The following is a 27,630-nucleotide window of genomic DNA, read 5'->3' on the forward strand; positions in this document are numbered from 1 at the left end:
AGAATCTGGATAAATCTAAAAAAGTCACAGGGCAATGCACCATTTTTAAAGCAATGGTATTACCACCCGATTGTTCAATTTAACGAGACTAAGGTAGACATTCTCTGGCAAGAGTCACCAACCTCAAAAGAGGAGGTACACTTCCGCATATCAACACCAACTTTTTAAGGATAATCAGGCAGCGAAGCCACGCCCACATTTTAGGAGGCGAAATGTTAATTCTAGTGTGCGACCGCTCCCTACGACTTAGGACTAGTAGATACGAGAATTACTGGAGGATTTCCAAGAACGCCCCGAAACAGACACGACCGAGAGGCTACAGGAAACGGGAGAGCCCAGTGACCTGGGGATTTGGGCCCGAGGGCTTAACTGGAGGGAAGCGGCAGGAATGTGAACGAATCAGGAAGACTCGTTCCGGCTCGCTTCACCCCATCCCACTGCCTAGAGGTCAAGGCCGCCTGGCATTTCGGGCCGCGATCTGCCGCTGCCGCTCCCCCCCGCCCCCGCTCCGGGGCGCCCCGCGGGTCCTCAAGCCAGGAGGGGTCAGGGGCCCCACTGTCCGAGGGGCGGGCGACCCGACCACCGAGGCCTCGCCCTCGGACGACAGCTGCGAGGCAGCCAGGAGGGAGCCGGGAGGAGGGGCCGCGGCCCCGGCCCGCCCCGAAGCCGCGAAGGCAAAACAGAAACCTATCGCGGGGGAAACGGAACGCAGCCCGGCCCGCGCCGCCCGACCCTGCCCGCCGCCGAGCGGCTCCGCCGACGGGAGCGAGATGGCCGCCCCCTCCCCCGGCCCCGCCGCGGCCCCAACCGCCGCGCCGACAAGTCGCCACCGCCCACTGCCTGCCCCCCCTCGCTTGCCCGCCTGCCCGCCCTCCTGGGACACGGCCCGCTCCACCCCTCGCGGCTGCTCACCGCGCTGAGGCGGATCCCGCTGGGTGGCTGCGTCGCCATCTTGAGCGAGCTACAAAGCCAGGACCGGCCTCGGCCGCAACCCGACTGGGAGGCGGTCGGGAAGACTGCACGGCCTGCTGGGCCCACCCACTTCCGGGGCGGGGCGCGCGGCCGCCCCGCCCACCCACTTCCGCCTCGGGCACTGTGGTACGGAGAGCTGTGGGGAAGGTAAATTGAGGCTGGTTTAAACCAAGAACTGGGCTCACAGCGCCCGGCCCTGCAGGGGTAGGGCGCATGCGTGAGACGGGCGGGCGCGAACGGGTCGCCGCATTAACCGGACCTGGAGACTTGAGGGTCTGGAATTCGAAGCCTATAGCGACGTGTGCCGGGGCCCGGAGAAGCGCGCTCCAGGCGCCTGACCTGGCTGGAAGTGAATTGCGCCAAAAAAGCCATCCCGTGCCCACCTGTGTCCGTGGGATTTGAAACCTTGCTAACGAAATGTAGATTTTGTGCATACTGGAGTTGTCCTGGAAATTATCATCCTTCATCCTTATGAAAAGAGTCCTTTCTCGCATGCACATTTATTCGGTGTCGGCTTGGAGCCCAGCACCGGGCTGAGTGACGAAGATAGAGAAATGAAGAAGTATAGGGTTGTTACATATTGCAGGTAAAGAGAGGATGGAAACGGTTTTGTTTTGTTTTGTTTTGTTTCTAATATCCATTTAGGTTTTTTGCTTTTTGTTTTTCCTTTTATGTCTTTGTGCTGATTTGGGGTAAGTTTAAGCACCTGTCAGGTCTCCAACACTTGTTTTTGTTTCGCTGAATTTTTTCAGATTTTTTTCAAAAAATTGTTTAATGTTTATTTGAGGGAGAGACAGAGCGTTGAGTGGGGAGGGACAGAGAGGGAGACACAGAATACGAAGCAGGCTCCAGGCTCCAAGCTGTCAGCGCAGAGCCTGATGGCAAAGCTCACAAGCTGTGAGATCCTGACCTCAGCCAAAGTCTGATGCTCAACCGACTGAGCCACCCAGGCACCCCTAATTTTTTTTTCAACTAAAAAAAAAAAAAGGTTATCCCATTTCTCCCACCTGCTTCCCACCTATTGCGTTTTTAAATTTTTTTTTTAACGTTTATTTATTTTTGAGACAGAGAGAGACAGAGCATGAATGGGGGAGGGGCAGAGAGAGAGGGAGACACAGAATGGGAAGCAGGCTCCAGGCTCCAAGCTGTCAGCACAGAGCCCGACGTGGGGCTCAGACTCACAGACCGTGAGATCATGACCTGAGCCGAAGTCGGACGCTTAACCGACTGAGCCACCCAGGCGCCCCTAGACCCATAGTATTTTAAAATGTATTTCCTTTCCCATTGGTTTAAAGGTGGACTTACTTGATTTCGATGGAGAACCGCTTGGAAGGAGCTACCTATATAGGATGAGAAGTAACCAAACAAGTTCAGCCTTGCTGGCTTCCTCCTGGTTTCCACGTCATACTTACGAAGAAATTGCTCTGAAAACTAGCGCGTCTCCAAGAATGACCCAGGAAGCACCGGTGACAAAAATAACTTGTTACACATGCAGATTCCTGAATGTCACCCTTTCTACTGACTCAGACTCTGTGGGGAGGAGGCTAGGCATCCTGCAAGTTTGCAAGCTCTCCGGGTGGTCCTCGTGCACATGCAGGTGGGAGGACCCGCGCTAAGCATAGTTCCTCTGCTGGATTCTAACCGTAACTGACAGATTTCTACCCTCAGGATACCCCTATCCAGCCTGCAAAATGCTTGCAGGGGTCCTCTTCACTCTGAACTTCCGAGACAGCACCGAGTCCGCTTGGAGAGGATGCAATGGCGTGGAATGATTACTGCGCGACGTAACAAAACACATACACATGATCACACACACAGGGTACTAACTCGACCCTCACGAGCCCAGTTGCTCCTTCAGGTAGAACGGGGAGACTCCTCAGCGTGCCCTTGGCTCATCCGCGTTTGGCTCCTAATCGTATTCTCTTTGAAGGTGTTGACTTTGCACGTTCATTGGTTTATGTGTCTCACCGAACTGCAAGTAATACCCGCTATCAGGCATTGTCTTAACACCAAAGCATTTTATTCCAATGACGCAGAACCTGTCTGGGTAGTTCAAAACTTTTAAGTTCCACCTTCCTTAACTACTTTGGCAAACCTAGCCATTTCTCCTAATGTAACTGCGCATAATGTACAAATACTGGAAAACAAGGCATGTTCTCCTCTAAAAACAGATCTCGCCACACTTTCAAAGCTAGGCGCTACTTTCTCTGTGCTGCGGCCCTAGCACGAGCTGGTTTTGCAGGAAGTCATACATGGGCGGGGTAGTTTCAGAAACTTGTCTTCCACACATTACGGAACAACAGTAGCCACCATGGGGATTTCCTGTCTAATTTTCTCAGCACTGGGGTGGAGAAAAGGGCTCTAAGAGGGAGACAGATCTAGGTTCCGTTTCCTAGCTCTGCTGGCCTTGTAGAATGGGGTAAGCCTCTACTTCCCAAGGGGGTGGGAAGAGAGAATGTGATGCCCGGGAGGCGCCTGGCACCGTGCCTGGCCCCTGGAAAGCACTCTGGTTACAGGGATCGTTTCATCCGCACGCATGGGCCACCCTCCCACCCACACTGCCCGCGGCTGTGTGTGTTCAAACCCGCTCTGTTAGAGCACCAGTCTGTTCTCCTTGGCTACGGCCGCTCCTGGCAAGTCCCACCTCTCCCAGCACACTCCCTGCCCTCAGTGCAGTGGCTGAGGGCTGGACGCGGAGCATTTCCACCGGGAGGAATGGAGGCAGAGCAGTTGGCTCCACAGTGTGGTGAAGGGCCTCGGTTCCAAAGTAAGAAGAAAATACGGAACCGCTAACCTTGCTTCTGCTCATCTTACCGATATTGGGGTGGGCACAGGCTTCCTTTTCACTGAGGGGTGCAAATCTGTTCACAGATCACAGAAATGGTTAGTTGCCGGAACCCTAAGATGCAGTTGCATTCGATATTCCCATTTTATAGATGAGAAAACCGAGGCACAAGTTTTGCTCACGCTAGTATGTGGGGAAGCTGAACACCACACCCAGGCGAGCCGACCTCACAGCTTATAACCCCAACTACTACGGTATTCACGAACTAAAGATTTAATTTTTTTTTTTAAGTTTTACTTATTTTTGAGACAGAGAGAGACAGAGTATGAATGGGGGAGGGTCAGAGAGAGAGGGAGACACAGAATCGGAAGCAGGCTCCAGGCTCTGAGCCATCAGCCCAGAGCCCGACGCGGGGCTCGAACTCGCGGACCGCGAGATCGTGACCCGAGCTGAAGTCGGACGCTTAACCGACTGCGCCACCCAGGTGCCCCACGAACTAAAGATTTAAACGTGCATCACGTTGATAAGACTTCCTTAGTGTTCCATGATGTACTATGGAATTCCTTTTAAGATTTCCATTTAATAAATAAGGATTCACTCACACACACATGTTCAGAGACCATTAAGCTGTTTTAGATACTAGAGAGAAAAACAATCAACAAAATTTGTAAATCTAAGCACAGATGGCATAATAGCTCCCGATGATGTAAGTTACTAGTTTTGTAAATTCTGAGGTATGAACATGTGCATGCCCTTGAGGTTAACTATTGATCGGCCTACAGTTATCGCCTCACAGTCTGAATTACAGCAAACTCACAGAACTTACATAGAAATTATAGCTCTACACTTCGGTATTTAAAGCTTTAGTCACCAAGCTTGCAGACGTTCTTAGAGATACCCCTTACACGCACAAACCCATCATTTTCATGTAATTCTTAACACATATTTGTATGACTACTCCTATTTCTAGTGGTGAGCTTGAATTCTTATTTTGAGCCCTTATGTAGGTAATCGGGTGGTTCTGTCCTCCCCAAATCCCGTACTGGGGCTCTTGACACAAATTGCTTCTACACTGCACACATGCTAGGAACTAGTAGGATGTTACGGGAAACTTAACCGACGATGTTGGTTAATTCCAAACCGATCCCTGGCGTGCAGAAAGGATGGGCAGGAGAGCACGCATTAGGCCAGTGTGCATCATCTGGCCTGGAAGCCGACTTCATGCGATGCTCTGGAGGCTGAAAAGGGGACATGAGGTAGGCAAGTCTGGAAGGCAAACCATGCTCCCTGGCAGAGAGTTCAGGCTCCCGCGGCAGAGCCAGGATTCTAAATAGGGTAGCTGGCTTAAGACAGAGAGGCTCGGCAGGAGTGGGGTGACCCCCTGCCAGGAGAGAGGAGTCTGTGCTTAGGAAGGGATTATTTTAATGAACAGTGAGGTCTACAAAGTGGTAAAGAGATCCCAGAAAGGACAAAGGAAAAGGGAAGAGTCGAGAGTCCGTTTCTCTGACAGAAGCTTCAGGCATTAAAGGCTCCATGACTACATCGACGGATTTATGTTAAATGGAAAGTGCTGGCAAGGCACATCATGGTACATAACTAAGGTTACAGCTGTCAGAGTTCTGAAAACTATGTATTTCTTTCAAAGCTGGATGCACTGTGATTTTAATGCGTGATTTATTTTAAAGTTTATTTATTTATAAACTTTACAACCAACACGGGGCTCAAACTCACAACCCCAAGATCAAGAGTCGCACATTCTTCTGATTGAGACAGCCAGGCATCCCCCCCTTTTAAAAAAATGTTTATTTTTTGAGAGCGAGAGAGAAACAGCGAGTGAGCGAGCGTGTGCATGCGAGCAGGGATAGGGGCAGAGAGAGAAAGAGAGAGGGACAGAATCTGAAGCAGGCTCCAGGTTCTGAGCTGTCAGCACACAGCCCGATGCCAGGCTCGAACTCACGGACCTCACCATCACGATCTGAGCTGAAGTCGGTGGCTCAGCCGACTGAGCCACCCAAGCGCCCCAGCCGGGTGTCCCTTAATATGTGATTTTAACGAGCAAGAGTTAAATACGTTGAGATATCTTCAAGCCCTCACCACTGCTGAACAGTCAATGTAATGGGCAATTATTATTTTCAGAAAACAATGTATTTTTTTTTTTTTTTAACATTTTTTATTTATTTTTGGGACAGAGAGAGACAGAGCATGAACGGGGGAGGGGCAGAGAGAGAGGGAGACACAGAATCGGAAACAGGCTCCAGGCTCCGAGCCATCAGCCCAGAGCCTGACGCGGGGCTCGAACTCACGGACCGCGATATCGTGACCTGGCTGAAGTCGGACGCTTAACCGACTGCGCCACCCAGGCGCCCCAGAAAACAATGTATTTTGGCTTTAAAATGTGGTACCAAAATAAACATTTTAAAGGACATATGTGTGAGGGATTAAGAGTAATACGCCACAAGTGTAAACTTTGAGAGAAATATACCGAGACAGCCCAAATAGCTGCATCAACAAAGAAAACAACTCTTCATTGCCTTCATGCTTCATATTATGAATTTTGTGCTTGCATTAGATGATACATTAACTTTATTTTCTTTACATAAATTGCAGACGAAACATACAATCAGATCCAAATATATTACAAGGCATTTAGGGAGGTGTGTTTTGTTGCCCAACAGAAAATTATCTGAAATCTACCTTCAAAATCGAAATTGGCTTGTTTAAAAAGCACTATCCTTGGCTCCTTTCTCGTTTAGAACGCACGTATCCTGGTTGTCACTGACGTATCGGTAAATGGATTAAACAAATCCTGTCTGATGGGGCTAACATTCCAGATGTTCCAAAAAATCATACTCAACACATTCTTCTAGCTGTTGCAAGACCCTCGGGCTATCTGTGACCGGGAACTCTAAGACTGGAGGTCCTTGGGTGTCGGCAGACAGCTTACTCTGGGTTTTAAAAGCACGATTTAGAGTCTGGAAGAATGGCATCAATTGCCTAATGCTGGAAACAGAATGTTGGCGCAGCAGAGGGAACTCATTCTTTGCGCTGATCTCATCAGAGCTGCCAATGTCCTGCAAAAACAAAAACACCGCATAAGGATGATAAGGCTTTGTTAAGGGTCAGAGGTGCGGGCCAAGGACATGTGGGCGGCAAATCTAAGCGATGGGTTCTCTGGGGACCACTCATCGTCAGCACTGGTGGCAGTTTCCCAAAAAATTCAAACGCAAGGTCTTCAACCGACGTTTCCCGCCGGGATTTCACCCCAGCCCCTCCGCTCTCCCCGAGACCCCTATTCTTCCTGCAGGGCCTTCCTCGCCTAATAAACCGACTCGGTGCGAAACCTCTTCCCCGTGATTGTGGTTCTCCGGGAGGCGCACCTCAGCATGTGGGCAGAGAAAGTGACGTGCCAATGAGGAAATAAAGATGGGATTTTGACCACCTCCGAGTTTTAACACTCAGACCAAAGCACTTCTGAAAACTATTCGGTCATTAAAATCAAGTGGCACGTGACGGGCTTCTCTCGCGGCCCTCGCTGCCTAGCCTTTCTCCCCTCCGCCACAAACACTGACTGTGAAAAGGAAGACGTTTACCCCGTATTTTGACTTTAGAAGTTCTAGAATCCTAACAGTGTGGGGTTTGCATTCTTGGTGATTCTCCTCTAGGTCTGACAGGAAGGCAGGGACCTCCGTGTCCACTTCTGGGACAAATGCCCACCTGTAACTGGATGAAAACAATCCGAGGTCAGGCGTGCTGGCTCAGAGCTCACTTCGAAAAAGATTTTTCAACAGGTTTATGGAGAAATAATTCACATACCATATAGTACGCCCATCTGAAGTACATAATTGAATTAGCTTTTAGTTTATTCACAGAATTGTTTATCCACCACCATAATCAATTTTAGGATATTTTTTTCATCACCCCAAAAAGAATACCCGCTCCCTCTAGCTATCGCCCCTCAACCCCTTACATCCCCTCAATCTATTTTCTGCCTCTACATATTTTCTTATTTGAAAATATATTTGGCATTTCATAGAAACAGAATCATGCAATATGTGGTGCTTTGTGACTGGCTCCTTTCGCTTAACATAACACGGTCAAGGTTCATCCATGTTGGAGGACACGTCAGTATTTTTTCTTTTTTTTTTTTTTTTTTTTTTTTTGCTGAATGTTTCATCGTATGGATGTACCAATGTTATTTACCCTCTCGTACATTCGTGGACTTTAGATTTCCTCCACCTTTCATGAGTAACGCAGCTATGCATAATCACATACATCAGAACCCACTTTTAAAAAAACTTTCCTTTTTGGAGCAGTTTTAGGTTTGCAACACAGTTGAGCAGGAAGTACGTACAGAGGCTTCCCGTGTGCCCCCAGCCTCCTCTCCACGCAATGCCTTCCCCGCTATCAATACCCCACCGGAGCGGTACGTTTGTTATAATCAGTGAAATGACATGAATTTGTGTTATCATCCAAGGCCAGAGTTCACTTCAGGGTGCACTCTTGGTGGTGTGCATTCTATGGCTTTGAATAAATGTATAATGACATGTATCCGTCATCAAGGTACCAAATAAAGTAGTTTCAGTGTTCTAAAAATCCTCTGTGCTCTGACTCCCTGTCTTGCAATCCCTGACAATCTTTTTTGACTGTCTCCATAGTTTTGCCTTTTCCAGAGTATCACAGAGTTGGAATCATACTATTTCAAGCCATTTCAGGTTGGCTTCTTTCACTTTGTAATATGCTGTTAAAAAGAACCCACATTTTAACCACAAACATTTCTACGTGATAACTCTTTCTTTAGAGGGGGCAGGACAGAGAGAAGTGGCATCTGGGGCCAGGCATGAAATTAAATGTATGAGCAGCTGTGTTAAGCCTACAGGAAATGTAAGCCAATAGGGGCAAAGTGAAGTGGAGACTGCGTGTTCCACTTATTAAAAACAAACAGATGAAGAAATCTACGCAAATGCAGTGAGGACCACCAGTCCGGGACTCTCGTTTTACGAGCATTCGGTAGCAAAACTACCTAAACGCGTATACACCGCAGAAACCCAGCCATCAACACTACTGTGAGGCAAATCCAGAAAACCACAGGTGTTGTAAGCACTCTGACATCTGGTATTCTGAGGAGGCTCGTGGGCCACCAGAAACCCCTACGGCGGCTTCTCCCACCCTGTACAGAACAAGGGAAAGTGCTCACGAGGAAAGCCACCAATTCAAGGAGGGCACACGGGCTTATCTGACTTACATTTGAAACAACGGCATCTTGTCAGGCGGAAAAGAAAGTGCTGTGTCCAAGAATTTGCAAGCTGACAAATATAAGATGAGCTCACTCTGGGCTATCTCCCCCAGGGAGGGCCCGTTGCCATCAGCAACTGAAACTTTTGTTCTGTTGATTTTGTTGCTGTTTCTAAAAATTTGCAAAGAAACTCTTGTTACAAATTCATTCACGTATGCTGTAGCCCATTTACCTATGCAATGTCCCTAAGAAGGGTTTTTCCGTTTTTCCGTTTAAGAACAGTTGAGGGTTGGCTCAGCTGGTTAAGCGTCTGACTCTGGCTCAACTCAGGTCATGATCTCACAGTTCGTGAGTTCAAGCTTCATATCGGGCTCTGTGCTGACAGCTCAGAGCCTGGAGCCTGCTTTGGATTCTGTGTCTCCCTCTCTCTTTGTCCCTCTCCTGCTTATGTTCTGTCTCTGTTAATAAAACATTAAAAAGAAAAAAAAAAGAATGGTCAAATGGCTGGTCTCTTCACAAGTATTTCAAGAAAATAATATTGAGTATTTGGGGGTGCCTGGGTGGCTCAGTTGAGTGCTGACTCCGGCTCAGGTCACGATCTCGTGGTTTGTGGGTTCAAGCCCCACGATGGGCTCTGGGCTGACAGCTCGCAGCCTGGAGCCTGCTTCAGATTCTGTGTCTCCCTCTCTCTCTGCCCCTCCCCTGCTCATTCTCTCTCTCGCTCTCGCAACATAAACATGAAAAAATTTTTTTAAATGATAATATTGAGTGTTACATAATCCTACATCACAAAGTGATGTCCGCTCACATGTGTGCATAGAACTCATACAGCTTACCTCAATAATTCGTCATCCTCTTTCAGATCTTCTTCAAGCTGTATGAATGTCTGAATCTTAAAAAGAAAACATAATTCAATTTACTATTGGAGAGGGGTTAAACCTAGCTTAATGTTTAAGATTTATATGTCCATAAAAAAGAGCAAATAAAGCAAGAGACTCGGCAAAAAGAACCTGAAGAATAGGAAAAACTACTTGCTAACCAAGTATCTGATAAAGGGTTAATATCCAAGATGTATTTAAAAAAACTCATACAACTCAATAACAAAAAAGCCAGTAACTTAAAAATGGGCCAAGGACCTGAATAGGTATTTTCCCAAAGGGGATACCATGGCCGACAGGTGCAGATGCAAAGATGCTCAACGTCACTAACCATCAGGGAAATGCAAAGTAAAACCCCAGTGAGGAACCACCTTACACCTGTTAGAAGGGCAAGCGGCAGAAAGACAAGAGACAACAAGTGCTGGTGAGGCTGCGGGGCAAATGGAACCCTCGGCCACCGCCGGTGGGCATGTACATTGGGACAGCCACTCCGGAACGCAGTAGGGAGGTTCTCCAAATAATTAAAACTAGAACTACTATACGATCCAGCAATTCCACTTCTGGGAATATACCAGAAGGAACGCAAATGCTAGGTTCAGGAGATACACGTCCACCCACGTCCACTGCAGCACTATTGACAACAGCCAAGACAAGGAAACGTCCTAAATGTCTACTGATGGACAAATGGATAGAGAAAATGTTGTATATGTGCATACAGTAAAATACGATTCGGCTATAAAAAAGGAAGGAAATCCGGCCGTTTGGAGCAACGTGGAAGACCTTGGCAGTATTATGATAAGTGAAGTCAGTCAGACAAATATTGTATAATCTAGTTTATACGTGGAATCGTAAAAAATCAAAACGAAACCAAATTCACAGAAAAAGAAATCAGATTTGCGGTTACCACAGACAGGAGATGTGGGGGAGGGGAAATTGGATGAAGGCGGTCAAAAAGTACGAACTTCCATTACAAGATAAAGAAGTATTAGGGATGTCACATACAACATGACGACAGTTAACACTGCTGGAGGGCATATATGAAGTAGTTAAGGCAAATCTTAAGAGTCCTTATCACAAGTTCTTATCACATTTTTTCTTTCTCGATTTTCTTTTTCTGTCTATAGGAGATGATGGATGTTAGCTGAACTCACGGTGGTCCTCATCTCCCAATGTTAGTCAGATCACTTTGTACACCTAAGGTTATATTATACTGTATGCCAGTTATGTCTCAGTAGAACTAGAATAAAAGTTTAAAAAGCAGATAGTATCAAACAATACAAATGAGTGTGAACAAGCTGACAGTTAAAAAAAGGTCAAATATAATTACAGAAGATAACATATTCTCTATTTGGCCAAGAGCCATGTGCTATCAACTTGAAAATTTTCAGATGAAATTAGATATAGATGAAATAGTATATTAGTCCTGAAAAGGGAATTTTGAAAACATTCCTAAATATCTATTCAGAATCTTATGACATATCCTCATGAGTAATTTATAACTAAATGTGGGTAAGGAAAAAGAATTAAATGCGTGGAGTATTTCGGAAATGCTGCTCTTAAAAGCCTATCCACAAACTTCTAGTGCTTTCCGAGATTAATGTTGTTAATAGCCCTCTAAACAGCATTCAGCTTTCCACTTTAAATATTTCTATATGAGGCACGGCTTCAAAGAAACCCACAACATAAGTACAGGGGGCCTATTATGGAAATCTAGTATCAGTGAACGTGAACATCTGGCTAGTAAGTTCTTCAGCTGAAATTTGAAGGATTTAGGACAGATAATTTTTCATTAGGAAGCTTCGGTTACATGGATTCATGGAATGGTAGGTCATGGTATGTGATGGATGTGATGGTAATGTTTTCAGGGATGGGTGTAAACTCTGTAATTTAGAATTTAAAGGATTAATCTTCAGATTAGGTAATTCATGTCACCATAAAGTATAGCCTGCCAGTAGCTCTGAAACATGATAACCTGACCTCTTCCCTCTAATTTGATTTTGACTTCACATGAGATAGCATCTCCAACTCATATATTTGGTTATCCACTTATCTAAACAGGATCTGAATCTTTTCTCCCTAGAGGCTCTCGATCTAACGGAGCTTACCTAGAAACTTTTCTGACTGCAGGTGAAGGCAGAGAATAACTCAGAGGTTTTATGTTTTTTATTTTTATTTATTTTTTTATTTTAGAGAGAGAGGGAGAGTGTGCGAGTTGGGGAGAGAAGCAGAGGGAGAGAGAATCTCAAGCAGGCTCCACGCTCAGTGTGGAGCTAGACACGGGGCTCAATCCCACAACCCCGGGATCATGACCTGAGCCAAAATCAAGAGTTGGAGACTCAACTGAGCGTCCCAGGCGCCCCACGTGTTCCTTGAATTTTACCTTCTTGTCCAACAGTGGCCAGTTTGTAATGTGTAGTTATTCACTGTGCCTTAAAGTTTTATACTTTGTTTATTCAAACTATAAAATTTCCCAGAGCTACATTAAATGGTTCTATCTTTAAAAATTCTGTATTTAACCAAGAGCTGACTACATGCTACCAACCTGATTGAAAATTTTGTAGATAAAATAAAAAGGAAATTTTGCAGATAAAATTAAGATATATTTGGAATAGTTGCAGCGCCTGGGTGGCTCAGTCAGTTGAACGTCTGACTTTGGCTCAGGTCATGATCTCGCGGTTCACAAGTTCGAGCCCCTTGTCAGGCTCAGTGCTGACAGCTCAGAGCCTGGAGCCTACTTTGAATCTAGTCTCCCTCTCTCTCTGCCCTTCCCCTGCGCTCGCTCGCTCTCTCTTTCTCAAAACCAAATAAACATTTAAAAAAATTAAGATATATATGAAATATTATTCCTGAAAAAGCATTTTAAAAAGCATCAACTCCGCTTTCAAGAGTTAAGATATTTGTACTTACTAATTCAGAGACCATTATTGGCCACAATGAAGTCAAATGTTGGGGAGATATTCTTAGCAGCAAAACTCTGAAAAAAAGAAACATCTGAGCAGCAACTGTGGATGTCTGTCCAACTCTGAGATTGTCTGTCAGGCGTTCTAAGGAAAGAAGATTTTAAAGACGTCACACAAATATGCAGTTTGGGGTTTCTCATTAGACAAAGAAAAAGCACAAAGCTGTAATTGCTTTGGCATTTAACGACAACGCAGCCTCAGTGATGCGTGTTGGGAGTCTGTTTCTGCCCCTCTCGCTGACCTCCAGCCCTCTTCTCTGTGAAGTGAAGCAGGCCGTGGCCTTCGTTGAAGGAAGTGAACCAAGCAGCCCTTTACTGCCCTGTCACAGCTGACCAGAGGGACACCAACTTCTGGCTGAAACCAGAAATCCGTCAGATGGCCAGTGGCCACGGCATTTTCTTCAGAGAATACGAAATACAAGACACAAGAACCACAGACGGTCCTCGGGGAGTGACGGAGCTACACGATCACAGAGGTTAGCCGGCAGCTGACGCCACATTCTGGGAGTGAAGGGTGAGAAGTGCAGGGGGTGAACAAAAGAGCTGTTTTCGGTGAACTTTTTCGTGGCCATGATACAAACGTTAATTCCTGCAGGAACAAAAGGTGTGAGTTCCTCCAGCCCCTCACAGTCTTCCCCACTTCTCCACTGAAATAACTGTAGAATATGATTCCCCTGCCCCCCCCCCCCATTTAAGGTTTCTTAGAAACGTAACAAATTGTTACAGCAAACAGCCAGATAATGGTTCATGCCAGTTAAGATTTATTTGTAGTATCTCAGTAATAAACTCTTGATGTGAGCTACCTTAAGTGGGTTTTTATTTCTTGCTTTTAAAAGTACTCTTGGGAGGGGCGCCTGGGTGGTTCAGCTGGTAGAGGTTGAGACTCTTGGTTTTGGCTCAGGTCATGATCTCGAGGTTGTAAGATCGGGCTCTGTGCTGAGCCTGGAGCCTGCGTAGGATTCCCTCTCTCTGTCTCTGCCCTCCCCTGCTCATGCCGTCTCTGTCTCTCTTAGAATAAATAAAATTGAGAGAGACAGGGGAGGGGCAGAGAGAGAGGGAGACCCAGAATCCAAAGCAGGCTCCAGGTTCCCAGCTGTCAGCACAGAGCCTGATGTGGGGCTCGAACCCACGAGCAGTGAGATCGTGACCGGAGCCGAAATCGGGTGCTTAACCAACTGAGCCACCCAGGTACCCCTCAAAATAAACAAATAAACTTAAAAAAAAAACTTTTAACCAGGGGTGCCTGCCTGGCTCAGTCAATAGGGCATGTGACTCTTGATCTTGGGGTTGTGAGTTTCAGCCCCAAATTGGGTATAGAGATTACTTAAATAAATAAAACCATAAAAAAAAAAAAAAAAACTTTAGACCAAATGAAGGATCAAGCATAGCTCAGACACTTGACAGATAGACTAGCATTAAAAAAAAAATTTTTTTTTTTAAGTAACCTCTACACACAACATGGGGCTTGAACTCACAACCCTGATGTTAAGAGTAGCACGCTCTACCGACTGAGCCAGCCAGGTGCCCCAGGTTAGCATTTTTTGAAGAGGGCTTTGTTTCTGGTTCTGGATGAGATGGAGTAAATATATTACATCCTATTTTTCTAACTGCAGTTAAAAAAACAAAACAAAACAACTAAAACCTTGAGTAAAAATACATTGACTATCAGAAAACTGGAACATGAAGGAAAGGCAGCAGGATGGGCTAGGATCCTTTGGACTTAAGCAATGACCTGAAGGTGAATTTGCTAGGGTTTTTAAATCTTTTATTTAAATTTATTTTATTCTGGCCTGGACACCTGAGGAGAACATAAGCTGGAATGCCAAAGTTTCAACCTGAACGAGAAAAGATAAGAAAAGACACCAGTGCAGAGAGGATATGGAGGTTGGGATTATCAGGAAAGGATTTTAAAGATGTGGTCTAAAAATATCCCAATGATCAATTATGGACATTCGAAACACATGAAAAATAGAAACTGTCACCAAAGAAATAAGAGATACAAAGAAGAGACAAATGGAAATTTGAGAACTAAAAAATAAATCCGTAAAATCGAAAAGCTCACTGATGGGCTCAATAGCAGAACGGAATGGACAAAAGAAAGAGGGAAGTTGAAGACAGAATTCATGGGAATTATTGGAACTGAACAAAAGAAAGAAAAAAGGTCTGGGGGTGGGGGGAAGCAAGCAGTCTCAGGGACCAGAGGGACAACAAAACGTCGAGCATTTGTGTCACTGGAGTCTCCCCCCAAAAAAGGAAAAAGAGTATGGGTTGGAAAAATAATTGAAGAAATAATGACTGACAACTTTCCAAATTTGGTGAAAGACGTAGAAGTCTACAGACAAGAAGCCGAGTGAGCTCTGAGAGGCATAAAACCAAGGAAATCCAGTTCAGTCACATAATGAAACTTCTGAAAACTGAAGCTACAGAAAAAACCTTGACAGTGGTCAGAAGGGAAAGCTACATGACAGCGGCCCCCCAGCTTCTCCACGTTCTGCTTCCCGAGGCCTCACTCAGCCGCGGTCCAGAAGCACACGATCCTTCTGACACGCAGTCAGAAGGTCAACAGCAGCCTCACGTTACACGTCACAGTGCCTGCGTCTCTCACCTCGCTTCAGCTCACTATGGAGGCACTTTACCACCTCCCATCATCACAAGGGTGAGGACAGAACAGCAAGATATTCTGAGAGAGAGAGAGAGAGAGAGAGAGAGAGACCACATTCATGCAAATTTCACTAGGTATACTGTTACAACTGTTGCATTTTCTTGTTGTTGCTAATCTCTCGTTGTGCCTAATTTACGAATTAAGCTTTATCTTAGGTACCTACATAAGGACAAAAACCACAGTACAAGTAGTATTTGGAACTATCCATGGTTTCAGGAGTCCACCGGGGGTCTTAGAATGTATCCCCTGTGGAAAAGGGAGACCACTGTACCGAAAAAGGAACAATAATTTGAAGGAGAGCAGATTTCCCTCAGAAACCACGGAGTCACAAAGAAGCGGCACATTTTCCAAGCGCGGAAAGAAAAGAACTTCACCCCAGAACTCCATTTCCAGTGAAAACGTCCTTCTGGAATGAAGGTGGAAGGAAAAAACCCAACCCAGACCAAGAAGAAGGAAGACAGTCTCTGTGGAAAACGGAGAAAACTTGCAGCCAGCAGATCTGCGCTCCAAGAATGTCTAACAGATGTTCTTCAGACAGAAAAGGAACGGTAACGGCAGGAAGCGTGGAACAGCAAGACAAAGAAGCGACAGAAAGGGTAAATCCGTGAGTAAAAATGATGTTATCTTTTGAAATCACGCGGGACAGTGGAAGTGGCTTCGGAGGTGGACTATGCCATGTGAGACGCCACCACAGGGGAAGCTGGACGTACGGTACACAGGACACTCGCTGTTTGTGCGGCTGCCTCTGAGTCTTAACCCATTTCAAGACAGAAAGTATTACGGAAAAAGTGGTTTGCACACACAGGGCCCGTTTCCTGTTGGTGCTCCGAATGAAAGCTAAACTCATGAGATTCTTCTTTAGCCACGATGATCTGTTGCAGAATCACTAACATTCTTCAATTCTAACATTCCTTCCTCAGCTGAGTGATAAAACCTTAGAAATCTAAGGAGCTTCTGCGAGCAGAGAGCGGGAGGGCCCGAGACAGTCCCCGCCCCACCGTTCCAGGTCGTGGGACCCTGTGCAGGCCGGCCACCTAATCTAGCCGCGCTCTGTCTCCCATCTGTGAAACCGGAGCAGTCCCCTACTCCACCCCCCTCCCAGGGCACCTACTCAAGACCACAGCCTATCGCCGGGAACCAAAGGGCTCAGGTTTCAGGCCTGGTTTTGCCGGTCATGGCAACACAACTTTAGGCAGGTGCTACTCTCTCTGAGCAGCAGTATCCTGATGTAAAAATAGAGCTAATACATACAGGACAAGGAGGGAGACTTAAAAGGTGGGACAGCCTCCAACGGACCTGGGAAGGGCCAAAGTCACCCAGCCTGAAGGGTACAGAGTGTTGCCACTAGATCCTTCTGATGCCCCTAGTCAGGGCCTTTGTCGGGGGTGGTCTCCTCTCACCTGAGACAAACAGCTTTTTGCCCTTAAAAAAAAAAAAAAAATCCTTCATTTGGGCTTATCTACAGCTTCTTTTGTGATCAATGTAAAATTTATGTCCCTCTGCGCCAAGCTGTACAGAGCCACTCAGTTCTACACCCTGTGCACACCGACCTCCTCCAGGGCTCCTTGATGGTGCCATCAGTCAGGGGAAAGGGACTCCAGGCTGTATCCCAGGGGAGAAATGTTAGAAATTCCTGACTAATTTTAGATTAGGCCTGAACTATTTACCATGGCATGCAAGTTAGAAGCTTCTGGATGTATCTCTTCTCCTGACTTGGGCATCATTGCTCCTTGGGGGCCAGTCAAGTGTCCCAAGACTATCAGAGAATGCTCTGAATTCTATCACCCCTGCCTCACAGAGGCTGCGTCTATCAACAGTCTTGGGGACAATGACAGTAAAGTGGAAAATGCTTTGTAAACTGTCAGTTAACAAAATATGAAATGGGGTAAAAATGCCCATGTTTAAAAACATGGATCATTATTTAAAATGCAGCATTTGAGCTATGCAAAATGGAGGGTATATGGGGAAATGCTTGCTTCTCTAAGGGCCCCCAAACCACCTCCAGATTAAAGTCAGCACACATGCACATTTCACGTGCTTTTATATAATACGTACAGTATTATATTGCCTCTCCTCAGAGGTATGATTGCTTAGAACTGCTGGATGCTTCAATCCTGCCATGGTCAAACCACACCACTGTTTGAAAAAGGCTGTCGTCTATACTTTTCCTGTCCTACACATGTAATACTGTCTTTCTAGCTCTCTGGGCCTCACCCTAAACTTTAAAGGCGTGTGTGATGGGAGACGGGAGAGAACGAGCAGGTGTTTGCTCTCAGACTGGAAAGGCACGGGGAGGACTGCAAGGTGCTCTGGCCAACAAGTTCTCCCTTCCAGTTTCCCCCTCTTGCCGCCAATGAAAGTGGACTTTCAGATGCTGCTGAACAGCCGGGTGCGTAAAGCACCTGCTCGCACGCTGCACAGGCACGAGGGGCGGTGCTCCCTGCGGTCCTCTCTCCCTCCAGATCTTGTGGGGGTGCAACAGAGCTCGGCTTGGACTCTGCATTCAGCCAAAGTCTTTGGAGGTCTGCCGTTACCCTTACTGGCACTCCTGGGTGCCACCTGACCAAGTCAGCCTCCCGTCAGCAGTTCCAGAAAGGATCTGTCAGTATTTTGAACATTCGCTTTCACGTATTTCAAGTGTTCAGGGCGTTAGGACGTGAAAAATCCAATGTGCCTCACGTGTTGAAGTTATGTCAGTTTTGCTGTAAAGATATTTTATTATTGCAAATATATAGTTATAATTAGTAACTGTAAAAGCTATTAGTGTTCTGAATTAAGGCAATTAGGAGCTTTCAAATAGTCAAGTTTGGATGTGGGCCGACACTTACTACTAATGTCAAGATGGGATGCGGGCCGACACTTACCACTAATGTTAAGAGTAATCAGGATAACTTTGGGAAGAGGACTGCTTTGTGAGCTGACAGGTATTTACAAACATTTTTTTAAACGTTTATTTTATTTATTTTTGAGAGAGAGAGCGTGTGAGCAGGGGAGGGACAGAGAGAGAGGGAGAGAGAGAATTCCAAGCGGGCTCCTCACTGTCAGCACAGAGCCCGATACGGGGACCGATTTCAGGAACTGTGAGATCACGACCTGAGCCGAAATCAAGAGTCGGACGCTTAACCGACTGAGCCACCCAGGCGCCCCTATAAAACATTTTTTTTTAAAGGATAGAGTACGAGATTTATGTCATAATTCCACCTGAAAACAACCCGAACGTCCTTCAAGTCACAGACTGGAATACTGTTCAGCAATAAAAAGGAGTATGCTGTTGATAAATGCAATGGAACAGATGACTCTCAAACAGATGACACAAGTCAAAAAAGCCAGACTCGAAGGCTGCACCCTAGCTAATTACATTTCGGGCACTGTGGAAAAGACGAACCCGTATGAACAGAAGGCAGAGTAGCACTTGCCAGGGGCTGGGGAAGGGGAGGGGATGATTCCAAGGAGCAAAGGGAACTCTCCGGGGTGATGAAAATGTTCTGTGCGTTGACTGTGGTGGTGGTTACGTGACTATACGTGTTAACCCAATTCATAGAGCTGTACACCCAAAAGGGTGACTTTTACTTTATGTAAATTATAGCCTAGTAAACCCGACCCTCAAAAGAGGATTCACACCATAATTCTGATATTTGTAAAATTATGTTACACTAGTCTTTGTAGTATTAATTAAAAAATCTGTCAAGAATTGTATTAATTTTATTTGATTCCAATCAGGCTGTGAGTCTTAAGGAGAACATATTTCTTTTTGAGAATTCTTTCATATCGTGGAGAAGGGTGAACTTAGAATGCCCACTTCACCATCTCCACATTTTATGAGGAGAAAAACCCTTCAAAATCATGTATAATAGCTGCAATAATTCATGGAAATGCAAGCTGTTGCAGCCACTCTGGAAAACAGTATGGACGTTCCTCAAAAAACTAAAAATAGAACTACCCTATGCCCCAGCAATTGCACCACTAGGCATTTATCCAAGGGATACAGGTGTGCGGTTTCGAAGGGACACATGCACCCCCATGTTTATAGCAGCACTACCCACAATAGCCAAAGTATGGCAAGAGCCCAAATGTCCATCGATGGATGAATGGATAAAGAAGATGTGGTATATATATACAGTGGAGTATTACTCGGCAATCAAAAAGAATGAAATCTGGCCATTTGCAACTACGTGGATGGAACTGGAGGGCATCATGCTAAGTGAAACTAGTCAGTCAGAGAAAGACAAATATCATATGACTTCACTCATATGAGGACTTTAAGAGACAAAACAGATGAACATAAGGGAAGGGAAACAAAAATAATATAAAAACAGGGAGGGAGACAAAGCAGAAGAGAGTCATAAATACGGAGAACAATCAGAGGGTTACTGGAGGGGTTGTGGGAGGGGGGATGGGCTAAATGGGGAAGGGGCACTAAGGAATCTCCTCCTGAAATCACTGTTGCACTAGATGCTGACTAATTTGGACATAAATTAAAAAAAATAAAACAAAAGAAATAGCTGCAATAATTCATTTTTGAAGCAAAGAACAGACTGAGTATGAAGTACTGTTAAGGAAAGGCCAGGCACTTCCCCCAAATCCTGCTCCTTCACTAGCCTCGGTCGGTGCTGTGACCTCACAATATCTTGACTACAGGAGGGATCCGGCAGGGACAGTGCCGAGAAAGTACTGTCAGACTTTTAGAGACCACCTAGCGGAATCTAATAGCATTATAATAATTGAGTTTTAAAATAAAGCTTCAGATTCACCAATACATTTCTGGATTGTTCTTCTACGATAACCCCTGCCAAGTGCCTATCTCAACACTCAACCATCCTGCCAGAATGTGCCCTGGGCCGCTCTGGTAGCCGGCCCGAGTCAGCCAGTCGGGGGGTCTGCCATCCGGCAGAGGGGTGTGCTCAGGGCGAGGGAGGGTGGCCTTCTTACCTTGTATCAGAGGAAGGTACAGGTGGTATTGATCAAGTTCTCCACTGAAGACAGCAAAAGCCTGACGCTTGAGCAGCATCGCTTTCTGCTCGAAACTTGAGAACAGTTTTAAAGAACTGCTCTGCATGTCTATGATAAATACAGTCAGGAAGTTCCGTTTAGTGAGAAAACCGTAGTCAGAGGGAAGCGACAGGAAATTCACACTAGTGCAATTTCTATCCTTCCTGGTGAAAAAGTCGTGATCTTGACTAAGTAATTATGATCTTGTGGTTATTACTCACATATTTATTTGTAAACAGAAACATTTCTCTAATGATCATTAATGACAGGGAGTTGGAAGAGAGGATGAAGGACGGACAAGTACTCCTAATAAATTATGGTGAATGAACCGATCCTTACTCTCTAAAAAGTATCCCTCCGCTGAAAAGCTGCCAAAAAGGTTGTCAGGGCCTTCTGGTCAACAGACTGGAACTGGGAAGGCTCATTCATTAGTCCTGACATGTTATGCACATTACATTATGGTCTGCAGCTTAGATGGCACCAGAAAAGATCCTAGTGGGGTTCTGAAATACGTGATAAAAGCTGATTATGATGTATTGGTTCTTTAAAAGTGACTTATGTGCACGTAACATACAACTTACTCATTAGATCTTTAAACATGGTTTTCTCGTGAGTCAGGAGATGGTCAATAATGGACTTCCAACTGGATATTGAAAAAAGCAAAATTAGATATGTCAAGAATGACAGTCTGATTAAAGGCATTAAGAACACGCCCCCTCTTAGATATATTAAAGACTTTTCTGAAAAGTTACTGAAATGAATAGTTTTTATACAAGGGAAAGGTGAGCAAAAGCTCTTCATTTACACACTAAACACAGGCAATGAACAACACGGGAAAGAATGAATAATTCCCAGCTTATGGTAAACAAAGAATGGTTTTTTTCAAGAGTTGCCCTTGACTATGTTCACACGCTTGTGCTGATGGACACAAGCGGGGAGTAGTGGCAATAAACACCACCAGTTTTCAAATGGGGTCCCCAGGAGGGGTAACAGGAGCTCGAGATGGAAGCCACAGGACTCTGGGGGGAGGCAGGGCAAACTGTCAAGCTTTATGGACCGCTGACCAGTGTCCGCTCTCTATCCCTGCCGTTAATGAGGACATGTTGGGCCACACCAGGGGGAGAGGCACTGAGTGTTTTTGTTGACCTTCCGGCAAAAGGCACTGGGAGTTCACGTTGTGTGTGTACCTCAATGGATCTCTGCCAGCAAGGCATCTGGCCGGCTGCACGGTCTCTCTGAGAACCTGTGTAAGCTGAGACATGGGATAAGGACACCACGGCGTCACCAGTGGGCTCTGTCATCTTAGTGCCAGTGGAATATTGTGTGACTCCCAGATGAAGCAGTACCAGACCAGGGGCCACGGGAACCCTGTGTTGTGTGTTCTGGGGATAATACGCTCCCTTAATTGAGATTCTCCTGAGAAAAAAATGCACCTCTGTATTTTTAAAACGCCTGATCTCTCTTCCACGAACACAGTTAGCCTGCAAGCTTGTGACAATGACGTCCCGGGATCTGGGCTGATGCTGACCGCTCCCATTTCAAGTATGAGAATTAATTATGTAAACCGAAACCCTTTTTCCACCCGAGCATTTGCAGCACCCTTTGGTCAGGGCGGCGTTTCTTACTGTGCACAGCAAGTGTCCATCTGAAAGAAAGCAGGGTCCAAGAATAACTCCAGGACTTCTTTTTTCCAGGCTCGCTTGGTATAGGCGTAGCCACTCAGGGAGCTCAGCAGCTGAGCGCCGGCTCGGAAGCTGGGGGTGTTGTAGGCACTGAACAGGGGCAGGGAGGGAAGAGGGTCGAGGTCAAAGACTGTGCCAAGAAAGCCACTTGATGCATTTCCCATAAGCTAGTGTGCTACCTACGGGCAGGATACCTGTGATTGCGCAGGTACGGAAACACATAATAGAGCAAGCGGGAGATGAGCGGCACCGCCTTCTCCTTCTCGTCACTTCGATAAACCATGTCCAGGAGAGAGGCCAGGACCTACCGGAGCAGGACCACAAGAAGACAGAAACCTGCTGAAGCCAGCGACAGTGAGAGTCGGTCCTCAGGGTGGACGTCACCTCCCAAGAAAAGTCTGGGGTGCAGCTTGGAGCCAAGAGCGACTCCCGAGCTCCCCTGCGAGGGGCGGCCTGCCTGCACAGAGCATGGAGCCGGCCGTCGGGCCCGCGAGGGAGGACCGGTAGGGGGCGCACTTACATCTGCCAGGAGAGACAGGGCCTGCACGCTGTATACCGACGGGGCGGACGCGGACACCATTGCTGCAGCCGTGGCGGTGGCATCTGCTGACAGAAAGAGGCAGCTGTGTTTCAGTCTCGAAGGCTGGGCCCCCATTCACGCCTCGAAAGCATCGCATGTACGTGTGACGAGTCCCTCTTCTCACGTGGAGTATGCAATGTCCTCCGTTAGCGTGCTCGACTCCACAGTAAGCATCTGGGCACTGTGATCAAGGGCGTCAGTGCCGACTCACTGTCTTCCTCCCCAGCTCTCTGCTCTGAATCGTTCTCGGGGCATCAACGGCCCCTTAGGTGATCCATCTGACAGCTCGGCCTCTGCGCCCCCTGACCCTCTTCTCTCTTCTGACAATCTTACTCTGCACCAGCTCTGTCGTCTGTCACCATCACACCCTTGATGTCATCAATTTCTCAACTCTCCACTTCCAGCCTCCTTCTCTGACTATATCTTATCTTTCCCGGGTCCTCGCACAGGCCACCAAATCCTTCATCAACTCCTCCAGGTCTGCCCTTCTCTGCCTCCCCATCTGCACCCACGGTCTGCCTTCTACCTGGGAAACATCCCGACTTTTGCTGTTCTCTCCCTCTGAGGCACTCACCTGGAAAAATGCAAACCTGGAGAAACCCAAAGTTCGGCCTATGCAGTTCTGTGTAGGTAAGTGCTCTGGAGAAAACCAAACCACGAGACAGACCTCACTTTCCCCCGTGACCATGAACCTCAAAAAGAACCTGATGGCTACCAGATGTCCCACCCATGGACCTTGGTGGTATGCTGGCTTCCCTTCTCTCCAACATAATTCAGATCCTCCTTCGATAACTATCAATACTCTCCCCTTGTCAGCTGGTAACCTCATTCATATTTCATGGAGAAAATTAATGGAAACAAACAGGACTCTGTCAGTTTGGCCACGACGAGTTCTTAATCTACAACATATATATCTGTGTTCTCTGCCTGGTCTCCTGTGTTGATAAACATGCCCCTAGCTCCTATGGGAAGACCATAATTCCATTTATGACACCAACCCTGGCCCCATGGCCATCAAGGGTTTTGCTTTCTAACTATCCTTTCTCTCTGTGGTATTTATTTCTTCTCTGCTGCACTGTTGTTTTTCTGTTTTTTTAGTTTGTTTATTTTGAGAGAGACTGAGAGAGAGAGAGACTGAGAGAGAGAGAGAGAGAGAGAGAATCCCAAGCAGGTTCCATATTGTCAGTGCAGAGCCTGACACAGGGCTTGAACCCACGAATAGTGAGATCACGACCTGAGCCGAAACCAAGAGTCGGATGCTTAACCAACTGAGCCACCCAGGCACACCTCTGCCGCACTGTTCGGTCACCACACAAATATGTGTTGGCATACTCCAATTTATTTATTTTTTCTTTTTTTTAATGTTTATTTATTTTGAGATTGAAAGAGAGAGAGAAAGCAAGCCGAGGGACAGAGAGAGAGAGAGAGATGGAGGGAGAGAATCCCAAGCAGGACCCGTGCTGTCAGCACAGAGCCTGACATGGGGCTCGAACTCACAAACTGTGAGATCATGACCTGAGCCGAAATCAAGAGTCAGAAACTCAACTGACTGAGCCACCCAGGCGCCCCTGGCATACTCCAATTTAAAAACAAATCAAGTAAGAGATATTCTTTGGTCTTTGGTTCTACTTGGTTACTGTCCTATTGACAAGTGAGCTTCAGGGAGTTCTCTGCATTCATGCCGTCACTGCTGTCTCCTCCCCCTCCTTTTCTCCCCAGCCTCTTCTCTACCTACTCTGGTGTTCCCAGCCCAAAGGCTTCCATGTTGTTGAGCCCAGTGGGTCTCTGTCCGACTTGCCTCCATTTCTTGGCAGTCTTCCACTGTGTTATTCCTCCCTTCCTCTGGAAGCACTCTTATGTTTCTGTGACCCTATGCTCTCTTGGTTTTTGTCCAATCCCAGTGACCACCTAAGTGTCTTTTCTGGCTCTTTCTCTGACATCTCAAATTTAATACTTGCAAAACCAAGCTCAATTTCCTGTTCCGGAATGTTATTTCAGTCTTTTCCACCTCAATAAATTGTGTAAGCTAAAAACCAAAGTCATCCTTGATTGCCTTTTTTGTTAACCACCACATCCAGCCCATGAGCAAGTTCTGTGGACTCTGCATCTAAATCAGTCCACCTTTTTGTATCGCCCTTGCCTCTAAGCCAACACTGTCTCTTGCCCACACCACTGTGAAATCCTTTTAGTTTTTAATTTTAATTAACTAATTAATTTGAGGGGGGGGGGAGAGAGCATGAGTGGGGGAGAGGGGAAGAAGGAGAGAGAGAGAGAATCTGAAGCAGGCTCTACACAGCACAGAGCCTGATGCAGGGCTCGATCCCACGACCCTTGGATCATGACCTGAGGCAAAATCAAGAGTTGGACGCTCAGCGGACTGAGCCACCCAGGCACCCCAGCAGGTATCATTTTCTGACCCCGTGTACCTACCACACAAATCTTCCTCAGCATCAGATTCTTCTAGAGAGATCTGAGGCTGGGCCTTCACTTCCAGGTTTCTACTTAGCCAGCTGGTTTGTTCCAAGGAAGAGCCAGCAATGTTCCCTACAGCTTCTAGGATTTTTTGAGTGACTTCCTGAAAAGAAGAAAGGAAGTTAGCTCAGGAAAAGACGCTGAAATGCCTAAAACCACACCATTCGGTAGAAACGTTAACATAGGTCACAACTATGAACCACACAGGTAACGTGAAGTTTTCCAGGAACCATATTAGAGGGTCAGAGGAAACAAGTTCACAATTTCTAACCTCATATACCCAAAACATGATCGACACGTAATCAATATAGAAATTATTAATGAGATTTCACACTCTTTTTTTGCACTAGACCTTTGAAGTCTGATGTGCACATTCAATTCAGACCAACCACATTTCAAGTGCTCACCAGCCACAGGCGGCTAACGGCTACCATACTGGCCATCATGGGCATGCCACAGAGAAACAGGAAGTTATAGCTGCACACTGCCATCTAGCAGATTTGTTTCCGGTGTCTTTGGGGCCATGGGTCCTTGCTAGAATGGCATCCTTCGATAATTTAACAAGAAATAAAATTAACTGAATTAAGTTGACTCGATGAGGGTGAAGTGAGGAACGATTCATATCAGGAGTATAATCAGTAAAGAATCTGGCCAAGTAGCTGGGATGGAGGCAGAAATGCTGAGCCCCTTTCTCAAGCCAGCACCATCAAGTCTCACCAGCAAAGACTGGCTGCACATCCTTGCCGTCTGAGAACGGAACAATCCTGACATAGACCGTAAGCCCAACTGGTGGGCTGGGGTGGTCAGGCACAGAGCGAGAGCACTGCCAGTGGGAAGAGGGGCACACGTGAGGGAGCTACCTTCAGCGAACCCGGGCAGGGGTGCGGTGTGGCCGACGGTGGCAAGAAAGAGCAAGAAAAGAGACTGAGGGCTCGGAGGGTATCCCACTTCCCACGCAGCGAGTGGGCAGGGAAAAGGTGTAGGTGTGCCTTGAAGCAGGGGTGAGGAGTTGGGGTGTCAGGGAGGCTGGGCATCATGAGATGGGAGCAACCAAAGGGAGCAGGGGTGAGGCACACCAGCTGCCATGACCCCCGAGGCCAACGCTACTGCCAGAACAGACAGAAGGCAGGGGCGCGCTGTAGGTAATAGGCCACGAGGCAGGTGGCCTTGAGAGGCTAGTCTGGGAAGTGCTGTCCAAGTACTGGTCGTGCAGCGTCAGCTTTCTTCCCCACAAGTGGAGGCCACGCGGGTCCCTGGGTTGTCTAACTAAGCCTGACTGTGCTTTAAACCGTGCTCCAGTGGATCAGCACTGGAACCGGAGAGACCTTTCACAAAAGCCAGGGATAATGGTCAGCAGTAACATCCCCAGGGCTGTAAAACTGATACACTAATCTTTCGGTTTAACTCGAAGCCATGGCTCCAAAAGCCCCTCAACCAACGATTCTAATGGTTGCAAAATCGTGATTTCCTGACCCCGCCATTCCGTTTGTAGTTGGCATTTTACTCTAAGGCTTCCCTTCTCCTGGGGTGAGTTTCACCTTTACTTTTCTTAGGTTTTTGGAAACTTCCTGTGAGCAAATACTGCTTAAGCAAGGAGGGGCCAGAATGGTTTCAAGGACAGAAATCCATGTGTACGGAGTTGCTGTCCTAACGCTGTGCAGGAGGCGTCTCCACCTCTATCTGTGTGCGGTTGGGGGGAGGGGGCATCGTGTCAATCCCTAGCGGACTGCTCAGGCCGGACGCAAGAACTTCAGCAGGAGACCCTGGCCCGGGTCCCTCGAGCCTCCGAAAGACAGTAACGAGGGAAGTGAGACGTGACGACAAAGATCTAAGAGCCGATTCTGCCCAGTGCTGATTATCCACGAGCACGTCCTCTAAAGGCGGCCACTACTCCTGGAACGGTGGCATCGCCACCCTTTTCACACACAGACCTGCAGGTCTCTTTGGTCCTTCTTGCTTTCCAGGTTGGGAGTTCTCGTCACAAAGTCGTTCAGCATGCTGTTGAGAGACAAGCAGCTTCAGACTAAGAATGTTGTAGGAACAAGATGTATTCCGGCAGGAAAACACGGTGACGTGACTGCTGGGGCACGGTACCTGAGAAGCAGAAAGTATCCAGGCGGAGCTAGATTCAACTGTACGGATTCCTTCAGCACGCCCAACAACGAAGGAAAGTTCTCTTGCAAGGCCGTGACTGGGAGCCTATGTTTAAAGAACCAGGAAAAAATAACCCGACGGTGAACAAGTCAAAACATACATTATAAGCACATTTTAGGTCCAGGCAGTTGGAAAGCAGAGGGCATATGGCCTATCTGACTGACCTCTTTGTTCTTGTTCAAATTAAAATACGCACGGGCTACATTTTTGTATTCTGGCAAGAACCTGGGGAGTCTGGAGACCAGAAATCCTGCTGCTGACAAG

General features: G+C 46.8%; 2 protein-coding genes across 6 annotated transcripts in view; both read right to left on the reverse strand.

Moving 5' to 3' along the window:
• Nucleotides 1–1,027, reverse strand: part of MORC3 (MORC family CW-type zinc finger 3) — a 41,452-nt gene extending 40,425 nt beyond the window's left edge. Inside the window, exon 1 of the mRNA XM_042903411.1 lies at nucleotides 913–1,027. Coding sequence (XP_042759345.1) covers nucleotides 913–951 — 39 coding nt within the window. The 5' untranslated portion in view covers nucleotides 952–1,027. The remainder of the gene's footprint in view (nucleotides 1–912) is intronic.
• Nucleotides 1,028–6,322: 5,295 nt separating this feature from the next.
• Nucleotides 6,323–27,630, reverse strand: part of DOP1B (DOP1 leucine zipper like protein B) — a 103,346-nt gene continuing 82,038 nt past the window's right edge. For 3 of the 5 annotated variants that reach the window (XM_042954535.1, XM_042954534.1, XM_042954537.1), the window contains 13 exons: nucleotides 27,307–27,411; nucleotides 27,144–27,210; nucleotides 25,171–25,315; nucleotides 22,681–22,766; nucleotides 22,355–22,464; nucleotides 22,104–22,250; nucleotides 21,060–21,121; nucleotides 20,419–20,547; nucleotides 12,776–12,912; nucleotides 9,827–9,882; nucleotides 9,000–9,161; nucleotides 7,348–7,477; nucleotides 6,323–6,828 (listed from right to left, as the gene is read on the reverse strand). In XM_042954535.1, coding sequence (XP_042810469.1) covers nucleotides 6,577–6,828; nucleotides 7,348–7,477; nucleotides 9,000–9,161; nucleotides 9,827–9,882; nucleotides 12,776–12,912; nucleotides 20,419–20,547; nucleotides 21,060–21,121; nucleotides 22,104–22,250; nucleotides 22,355–22,464; nucleotides 22,681–22,766; nucleotides 25,171–25,315; nucleotides 27,144–27,210; nucleotides 27,307–27,411 — 1,588 coding nt within the window. In that variant the 3' untranslated portion in view covers nucleotides 6,323–6,576. Of the gene's footprint in view, nucleotides 6,829–7,347; nucleotides 7,478–8,999; nucleotides 9,162–9,826; nucleotides 9,883–12,775; nucleotides 12,913–20,418; nucleotides 20,548–21,059; nucleotides 21,122–22,103; nucleotides 22,251–22,354; nucleotides 22,465–22,680; nucleotides 22,767–25,170; nucleotides 25,316–27,143; nucleotides 27,211–27,306; nucleotides 27,412–27,630 lie in introns of those variants that run through there. The other 2 variants (XM_042954536.1, XR_006206990.1) reach the window with 2 other exon arrangements.

Source organism: Panthera leo, chromosome C2, assembly GCF_018350215.1.
Source record: "Panthera leo isolate Ple1 chromosome C2, P.leo_Ple1_pat1.1, whole genome shotgun sequence".
Classification (NCBI taxonomy): domain Eukaryota; kingdom Metazoa; phylum Chordata; class Mammalia; order Carnivora; family Felidae; genus Panthera; species Panthera leo.